The following is a 9706-nucleotide window of genomic DNA, read 5'->3' on the forward strand; positions in this document are numbered from 1 at the left end:
GATCTGTGTTTTATTATATGAGCAAAAATCTGTTAATTCTCTGGAAAATATCATCTGTGTTTTGATCCTGAAGGTTGAAGATAAAAAATAAAAAGCTTTAAAGTGAAAACCAACCAAAAATCTTTGGTACGACCCTTTCAACTATACCAGGATTAATATTTGATGTTAAAAGGACAGATCTTGGTTGAGGTATCACCTTAAAGTCAGAAAACAGTTCCAGACCCCTCAGTGTGGGAATGTTTGAGGACCCAGGCTCAATAAAATATACTTGAGTACTTTTACAACCTCAATAAAGCACCAGAAGTGGACTTACAACCATTTGTGGGCATCAAACCACAGTTTGAGAAACTCGCAGTCCTTTTCAAGAGTTCACTGATGTGATGTAAATATTTCCCAAAAGGCTTACTGACAGTCTTCCAGTATTCCAGGGAATATCATCACTTCAACAATCACAGTAATTTGGATGATGCCTTGAATGTTCCAAAAAAGTGTGTGTAGTATTCCCAAAGAGTCCTGAAGATTTCCTCAAAACGTTCCATATTGTTTTCTGAGGCGACCCCGGAATATTCCTCACAGATTCTGAAGAGTACGACACTGATTCTTTACCAGAACATGTTCACATATCACCACATAAATCCCTCCAGAACCTCCGGATGTCCTTCGGGTAAATATTCCCAAAACAGACCGAGCTTACCGACCGGTCTGTTTGGAATTTCTGGGAATCAAAAATGTTCCTGCGCAGTTTTGTCCATGATTCCACAACATTTCTTAAAAATTCCACAATAATTCCCTAAAAAGTGATCAGATAAAAATCACAGAATATTCCTAAAGGAGTATTTAAAGATTTCCACAGTATTGATATTTCACTTAAAGTCCCTTCAGTCCTAAATGTTGGTTTTCGGCAGTCGTAGTGGCAGTTTGGGAGCTTTGGTTTTATTCCGTGAATAGTTTTCTTTGTTTTTGCACAAAAACAAGATGAAAAAACAAATCTTTGTATTTCCAAAAAAATCCAGTAGAGACAGTTTAGTCCCTGATCTGCTGGAATTCCTATTTTGACAGATTTCAGGTGCAGTCGCGCACGAAGATCCAAATCAGCTCTGCAAATCCAACCAACACAGCACCAACCTGCTGTTACTGTGTGATGGACATGGCTGGTAACCAATCCCAGCTCTGCTTTCATGCAGTGGGCGGGGCTTAGCGGTAACAGCAGGGGGCGATTACAACGTCTTCATGTCCAATCAGAAGAGTCATTGGAATAAAATCAGCACTTTAAGAGTACTCCATTGGTTTTGTTGTGCTGGATGCTGATTGGTTGGTTGCCCAGTGAGTCAAGTTTTAGGGGCGGGGATAAAGAAGCGACCAATCAGGTGAAGGTAGGAGAATCTTTGGTTATCCTGAGCAGCATTGATTGGCTGGTGTGATCCTGAGTGTGTTGGCTAAACTCTGGCTGGTGGTTAACTCCGTGCTTGGTTCTGATTGGTCAAAACGAGTGTTGTTGCACCTGAATCAGACAGCAGGAAGCATCAGGATCTTTATTTATTTATTTAGTGTTCTGAGTCGCTGTCAAAGTTTTGTGCGTTTTTAATGTCTGAGCTGTTTCACCCGAGGCCTCTCATTGGTTTGACCATATGGAGGCGGAGTCTCTCTGGCCATAAGGGTTTCTGATTGGTCACAATGACGGGTCACATCCTGAGTGGTGAGGTTTTGGACAAGGTGACGAGGCGGCGCTGTGATTGGTCAGTAGAGCAGGGTGGGCGGGGCTTTGCGTATCCTGAGCGTCTGGATGGAGGAGAGGATTTTCTTCTGGTGGCCGGCGAGCGTCACGCCCACTCTGAGCAGGTCTCTATGGAAACAGACAAAGTATGGAAAGAGATTAGAGCCAAAAACAGATAGAACTTCAACCTTCAGCCCAAAACTGAACTGTGAAATTATATTTTATACATTTTACTTTACAAGAGAATTAATAAAACAAGGAAAACTAAATGTTGTCAGTTTGTTCAAATGTGTTAAACATTCAACATACTGAAGTACTTTACTGTAGTGCAGTTAGAGGTACTAGTACTTTACTGTAGTGCAGTTAGAGGTACTAGTACTTTACTGTAGTACAGTTGGAGGTACTTGTACTTTACTGTAGTACAGTTTGAGGTACTTGTACTTTACTGTAGTACAGTTAGAGGTACTTGTACTTTACTATAGTACAGTTAGAGGTACTTGTACTTTACTGCAGTACAGTTAGAGGTACTAGTACTTTACTGTAGTACAGTTAGAGGTACTTGTACTTTACTGTAGTACAGTGTGAATCTTACTCGGTGTTGATCTGTGAGACGATGTCCAGACTGGTGAATCCGGCCTGTAGGAAGCTCTGCTCGTATCGCTCCATCTTTATGGCTCGAAGCCACTCAGAGACTGAACCACAGGCTGAGAGAGAAGGGGGGGGGCGCTGGTCCAACAGAGGCTGGGACGAGCTGAGAGAGAGAGAGAGAGATTATTGTTACTGGTGAGCTGACAGGACTTTCAGGTTCAGACCTGCAGATCTAAACTGAAAATATGTGAAAGTTTGATCCCATAACGAGATGTTAACTGAGTAGCACACAGTTCAGGGAGTGTTCGTACATTAAGACACTGATGTTTTGTTATTTATTGTTTAAAAGGTGTTGATTTATTTTTCCATTTCCATAAAGTTGTTGATATCAGAGCTGCAGATATCCTGACTTTAGTCTTTTAGTTTGGAACAAACACTAGATCCTACATTTCCCCTTAGTTTAAAGAGAAAGAATTATCTTAGTAAAGGTAAAGTTCCTTTCAGGAAATTCACTTATTCACAGAGAGAGAGACAGACAGATAGACAGGCATACAGACAGAAAGACAGACAGGTAGACAGACAGACAGGTAGACAGAAAGACAGACAGGATATTGCATCTCTGAGCTTTAATCCAGGAATGTGAACTTTTCTGCACCTGCTCATGTAAACAGCTCTGTCTGTATAAACAGCTGCCAATCACACAGCTGGCCTGCACACACACACACACACACACACACACACACACACACACACACACACACACACACACACACACACACACTCTCAAACAAAACATGTGTGCCTTTGTCTTTGTGTCAGACTCTGGCCTTTGACCTCTGAGCCCCAGCAGCTGCTGCATACAGGACATTCCTCAGCTGTCAATCAAACTGTCTCTCCTTAACGAGCTGTGCTAACGAGCTCACCTCGGTCCGTCCGCCAGCATCACCTTCAGGGAGGCGGGGTTTCGGATCAGCCTATCGAGAGACGCCACCACGTCGCAGAACCGCGGCCGATTGGCTCGTTCCTTCTGCCAGCAGTCCAGCATGAGCGAGTGCAGAGAGGCGGGACAGTCGGGCGGCGGCGGGAGACGGTAGTCCTGCTCAATGGCGTTAATCACCTGAGAGAGAGAGAGACAGGCAGGTAGAGAGAGAGACAGGTGAGAGAGAGAGACAGGTAGAGGGAGAGACAGGTGAGAGACAGAGAGAGAGAGACAGGCAGGTAGAGAGAGAGACAGGTAGAGGGAGAGACGGGTGAATAACAATAAAGTTTTTATTGTCTATAAACTGTTGTATAATAAAGTTTTTTCTTACGTCCTGGTTGCTCATGTCCCAGTACGGTCGCTCTCCGTATGACATCACTTCCCACATCACGATACCGTAACTCCACGCGTCGCTGGCTGACGTGAATTTCCTGTCAGTGACATCATCATTATGTTAATTAGCTTCAATTAAAATCACTAACGAGCCGCTGCGATCAGTCAGTGACATCATCATTATGTTAATTAACTTCAGGTGAAGTTAACGAGCGGCTGCAGTACCAACGCTCACCTGTAGGCGATGGCTTCAGGAGCCGTCCAGCGAATAGGAATCTTCCCTCCCTGACAGAGACAGACAGACAGACAGGTGAGACAGTGAGACAGTGAGACAGGTGAGACAGGTGAGACAGTGAGACAGGTGAGACAGAGCAGCTGATGATGTCATACAGGTGAGTATCGGTCTTACCAGAGAGCTGGTGTACGTTGGGTCGGAAGAGTTTTCAGTCAGGAACCTGCTGAGCCCGAAATCTGACACCTGAGACCAGAGACACACAGACAGGTGAGCAGACAGACAGGTGATCCGACAGACAGATGATCAGACAGACAGGTGATCAGACAGACATGTGTGCAGACAGACAGGTGATCAGACAGACAGGTTGGCAGACAGACAGGTGGGCAGACAGACAGATTGGCAGACAGACAGATTGGCAGACAGACAGGTGAGCAGACAGACAGGTGAGCAGACAGACAGGTGAGCAGACAGACATATGATCAGACAGACATGTGGGCAGACAGACAGGTTGGCAGACAGACATATGATCAGAAAGACAGGTGAGCAGACAGACAGGTGATCAGACAGACAGGTGATCAGACAGACAGGTGGGCAGACAGACAGGTGTCTCACCTTACAGACCAGGTTGGAGTTGACCAGGATGTTACGAGCTGCGAGGTCTCTGTGGACGAAGCTCATGTCAGACAGATATTTCATCCCAGCCGCGATGCCACGAAGCATTCCTACCAACTGGATGGTGGTGAACTGTCCATCATTCATCTGCAGACAGACAGGTGGAGAGAGTGAGACAGGTGGGGACACACAGGTGGAGACAGACAGGTTGAGACAGACAGGTGGAGACAGACAGGTAGAGACAGACCGGTAGACACAAACAGACATGTGGAGAGAGTGAGACAGGTGGAGACAGACAGTTGGAGACAGACAGACAGACAGGTAGAGATAGACAGGTACAGACAGACAGACAGACAGACAGACAGACAGACAGGTAGAGACAGACAGGTAGAGACAGACAGGTGGAGACAGACAGGTACAGACAGACAGGTGGAGACAGACAGGTAGAGACAGACAGGTAGAGACAGACAGGTGGAGACAGACAGGTACAGACAGACAGGTGGAGACAGACAGGTGGAGACAGACAGGTGGAGACAGACAGGTACAGACAGACAGGTGGAGACAGACAGGTAGACACAGACAGACAGGTGGAGACAGACAGGTAGAGACAGACAGACAGGTACACACAGACAGACAGGTAGAGACAGACAGACAGACAGAGACAGACAGGTAGAGACGCCTGTCTCACCCTCAGGAAGCTGTCTAGCGCTCCGTTCTCCATGAACTCGGTGAGGATCATGACGGGACAGGAAGTGGTGATGACGCCCTCCAGGTGGATGATGTTCGGGTGCTGGAACTGACCCATGATGGACGCCTCCGACAGGAAGTCCCGCCTCTGCTTGTCCGTGTAGCCGCCCTTCAGAGTCTTAATGGCCACGTAGTTCTCCTTCCTGCCCGGGACCCGCAGACGCCCCCGGCACACCTCCCCAAACTCACCTGGACAGGTAGAACAGAGAGCCTCATTACACCTGTCCTAACTCACCTGGACAGGTAGAACACAGTCTCATTACACCTGTCCTAACTCACCTGGACAGGTAGAACACAGCCTCATTACACCTCCCCAAACTCACCTGGACAGGTAGACTTAAAGGTTAACTTTGTTATGAAATGTTTTAATAAAAAGAAGTGAGTCAGCAGGTGAGGGGAACCACAGCTGGAAAGGTTCTTTAAATAAAGAGAACCCTGAGCAACCAGAACCCTGAGGAACCAGAACCCTGAGGATCCAGAACCCTGAGGAACAAGAACCCTGAGCAACCAGAACCCTGAGGATCCAGAACCCTGAGCAACCAGAACCCTGAGCAACCAGAACCCTGAGGATCCAGAACCCTGAGGAACCAGAACCCTGAGCAACCAGAACCCTGAGGATCCAGAACCCTGAGCAACCAGAACCATGAGCAACCAGAACCCTGAGGATCCAGAACCCTGAGGAACCAGAACCCTGAGCAACCAGAACCCTAAGGAACGCCACCTGCCGCAGCCAATCACAGCAGAGCTTAACCGCAGAGGTGTAATGTTCATTTAAGGCTCATTAACACATACCAACACATCCACACCTCATACAGCACGCACATACATGTGGAGCGTGTGTGTGTGTGTGTGTGTGTGCGTGTGCGTGTGTGTGTGTGTGTGTGTGGCTACTGTAACAGTAGTAGTCTCTGGTGATGACATTAGTGAGAGTAACTGGATAGCCGTTACTGTGGAAACAATGGTGCTGGGTATTCACCACAAACACACACACACGCACGCACGCACGCACGCACGCACGCGCGCGCGCGCACGCACGCACACACACACACACACACACACACACACACACACACACACACACACACACACACGCACACACACACACAGTCTCATGTTTACTTTAATAAAACTGGACTCATGTTGGAAGGTGACTGAACACGTTTCCTCCTGATGATGACAAACTTAACGTTCTCCTCTCAGGGGTCAAAGGTCACCAACACTTCTCTCCTCTCAAGGTTTCCTAATGTTTCTCTGAGCAGTTGAAATAACTCAAACACTTTAAAGGTTCCTGTAATCCTTTGTTTCCAGTTCAACTCCTACAATGGTCCTGTGTTCTTTAAAGGTTCCTCAAAGAACCCACAGTGGTCCTCAGCAGGTTCCTGGTTCCCGCCATGTGACTGCATCCTTAAACAGTTCCTCAAAGGTCCTTAAAGGGTTCTTGGGTAGTAAATGTTGCTGGGTTCCTCAACAGTTGCTGAAAGCTCCTAAAAATCGTTGTGGGTTCCTCATGAGGTTCCTTAAAACACTGGTAGGTTCCATTAAAGGGTTCCACAAGTGTTTCCTGGAGTCCTAAGTCTGTTCCTAAAAAAAGGTTCCCGGTTCCCTTGAATATAAGTTCCATGTAAGCTCCCAGTAAGACTCCTCAGAAGGTTCCTCGGTTCCTCGGTTAATCCTTTAAGTTCCCGCCTTTCTTAGAATTCAACTCAGTTACTGGAAAGGTTTGTTCATGTTTTTAAAAAGTTCCTCAAAGATGCAGAAATGTTCCACAAAAGGTTCTTAAAAGTTCCTGGTGTTATACAAAGAAGCTGGGTTCCCTGTGTTCCTGGGTTCCCTGTGTTCCTGTGTTCCCTGTGTTCCCTGTGTTCCTGGGTTCCCTGTGTTCCTGTGTTCCCTGGGTTCCCTGTGTTCCATGTGTTCTCTGGGTTCCATGTAAGCTTCTCCTGAAGGGTTCCTGGAGTCCTGTCCAGTACCTGTGGGTTCCTGTGTCCTTAGAACGTTCCTCAAATGTCTTGATTGGGTTCTAAGAGGTTACTGTGTGCTTCAAAAGTTCTTTTAATAATTTTTAGATTTGATTCATGAAATACTTCCTTAAATGTTCCTTAAAATGTTCCTCACACATCCAGAGTGTTTAAAACTGTTTCTGAAAATGTTCCTGGGTTCCTAAAACGGTTCCTAAATGTTCCAGAAAGAAACTGACTGGTAGGAACGTTCCTTTAATATCTCAGACTCAAGAAATACTCCTTAAAAATATTCAAAAAGTTCCTCAAGCGTCCCAGAACGTATTCAAACGTTCTTTAATGAACCTTCTTATCTCCCTGGAAACTCCTCAGTAACCCTGAAACCTACCAGAACCTCTGACCTGCTAGAACCTGATCGGTAGAACCTCATCGGTAGAACCTCATCAGTAGAACCTCATCGGTAGAACCTCATCAGTAGAACCTCATCAGTAGAACCTCATATAAACCTAGTGGTGTTTTAGAAACAGCTAACCCTCTGAAGCATGTGGAACATCAACATAACTCATAGAACCACCAAACCTCCAGTTAGGACTCTCTAGAACCTCCATGAGGAGTCTCATCAGTCATCACTACCAGAACCCTAAATATTCCCAAAATATCCTCAAAATTCAATTCATCAGTAAAAACACAGACAGCCAATCACAGCGGAGACACAGACAGACAGCCAATCACAGCAGGTACACACAGACAGCCAATCACAGAGGAGACACACAGACAGCCAATCACAGCAGAGACACAGACAGACAGCCAATCACAGCAGAGACACAGACAGACAGCCAATCACAGAGGAGACACACAGACAGCCAATCACAGCAGACACACACAGACAGCCAATCACAGCAGAGATACACAGACAGCCAATCACAGCAGAGACACACAGACAGCCAATCACAGCAGAGACACACAGACAGCCAATCACAGCAGAGACACACAGACAGCCAATCACAGCAGAGACACACAGACAGCCAATCACAGCAGAGACACACAGACAGCCAATCACAGAGGAGATAGGTTTACCTGCTCCAATCACTTCTTCTATCTTAACGAAGGAGGCGTCGATCTCTTTGGCGAACTCCCTCACAGCCTCGTTAGGGTCCTCGTAGGTAAACGGGTCGATGTACACCTTGATCGCTATGAAAACAGCATCATCATCATCATCATCACCATCATCATCATCATCATCACCATCATCATCATCACCATCATCATCGTCTCTGCATTAATACTAAACTTAAAAATACTCACTCTGTCCCATCTGATAGTGTCCTTTATCTGACTCTGACTCCTTCCTCCTCCTGCTGAGAGACAGACAGGTGAGAGACAGACAGGTGAGAGACAGACAGGTGAGAGAGACAGAGAGAGAGACAGACAGGCGAGAGAGACAGAGAGAGAGACAGACAGGTGAGAGAGACAGAGAGAGACAGAGAGAGAGAGAGACAGACAGACAGACAGAGAGACAGGTGAGAGAGAGAGAGAGAGACAGAGAGACAGGTGAGAGAGAGAGACAGAGAGAGAGAGAGACAGACAGACAGGTGAGAGAGAGAGACAGAGAGAAAGAGAGAGAGACACACAGGTGAGAGAAAGACAGACAGACAGACAGACAGACAGACAGACAGACAGACAGACAGGTGAGAGAGAGAGACAGGTGAGTGAGAGAGAGAGAGACAGATAGACAGACAGAGAGACAGAGAGAGAGACAGACAGACAGAGAGAGAGACAGACAGGCTGTAACATCCTTTCTTATCTCAGGAATGTTATTATCTGTCTCTCTGAATCTCAGAGTGTCGAGTTTCTCTGTCTTAATATAGTCGACATGTCCCACCCTGTGTGTGTGTGTGTGTGTGTGTGTGTGTGTGTGTGTGTGTGTGTGTGTGAACCTGAGGTCAGCATTGCATTGTTCTGTTGAGGCAGGCAGGGAGGGAGCATCCTGCACACACACACAGACACACACACACACACACACACACACAGACACACACACACACACACACACACACACACACACACACACACTCTTACCGGTAACAGAACACAGCGACAATCACCACGGCGACGAGCAGCAGTATTCCCATAGTGACCAGAACCCCCGTCAGCACCAGATGAGAGTGACCGCCACCTGAAACACACATTATTATTTATTTATTATTTATTTTTACTGATTAATATTTGTAAATCTCTGAGGTCAGCTGACTCATCACAGGATCAGCTGACTCATCACAGGATCAGCTGACTCATCACAGGATCAGCTGACTCATCACAGGATCAGCTGACTCATCACAGGATCAGCTGACTCATCACAGGATCAGCTGACTCATCACAGGATCAGCTGACTCGTACCTTCGGGCAGCGTGTTGAAGCTGCTCGCCGCGCTGAACGATCCGTATCCCGCCTGTGAGCGAGCGCGCACCTGGACCAGGTACAGCTGGGCCCGCCGCAGCCCCGACACCACCACCGAAGAAGACCTGCTGGACACGTACTGC

General features: G+C 46.9%; 1 protein-coding gene across 1 annotated transcript in view; it reads right to left on the minus strand.

The window, feature by feature from the left end:
* Nucleotides 1-1701: 1701 nt before the first annotated feature.
* The window catches only part of LOC133977107 (ephrin type-B receptor 4b-like), a 13371-nt gene continuing 5366 nt past the window's right edge, over nt 1702-9706 (minus strand). The window contains 12 exon segments of the mRNA XM_062415243.1: nt 1702-1843; nt 2307-2465; nt 3226-3419; nt 3613-3712; nt 3850-3899; nt 4024-4092; nt 4462-4608; nt 5150-5397; nt 8244-8357; nt 8472-8524; nt 9246-9342; nt 9564-9706. The exon segment at nt 9564-9706 is cut by the window's right edge and continues 8 nt beyond it. Of these exon segments, the coding sequence (XP_062271227.1) occupies nt 1738-1843; nt 2307-2465; nt 3226-3419; nt 3613-3712; nt 3850-3899; nt 4024-4092; nt 4462-4608; nt 5150-5397; nt 8244-8357; nt 8472-8524; nt 9246-9342; nt 9564-9706 (1480 nt within the window). The 3' untranslated portion in view covers nt 1702-1737.

The sequence above is a fragment of the Scomber scombrus genome, unplaced genomic scaffold, assembly GCF_963691925.1.
Source record: "Scomber scombrus unplaced genomic scaffold, fScoSco1.1 SCAFFOLD_200, whole genome shotgun sequence".
Taxonomy (NCBI): Eukaryota; Metazoa; Chordata; class Actinopteri; order Scombriformes; family Scombridae; genus Scomber; species Scomber scombrus.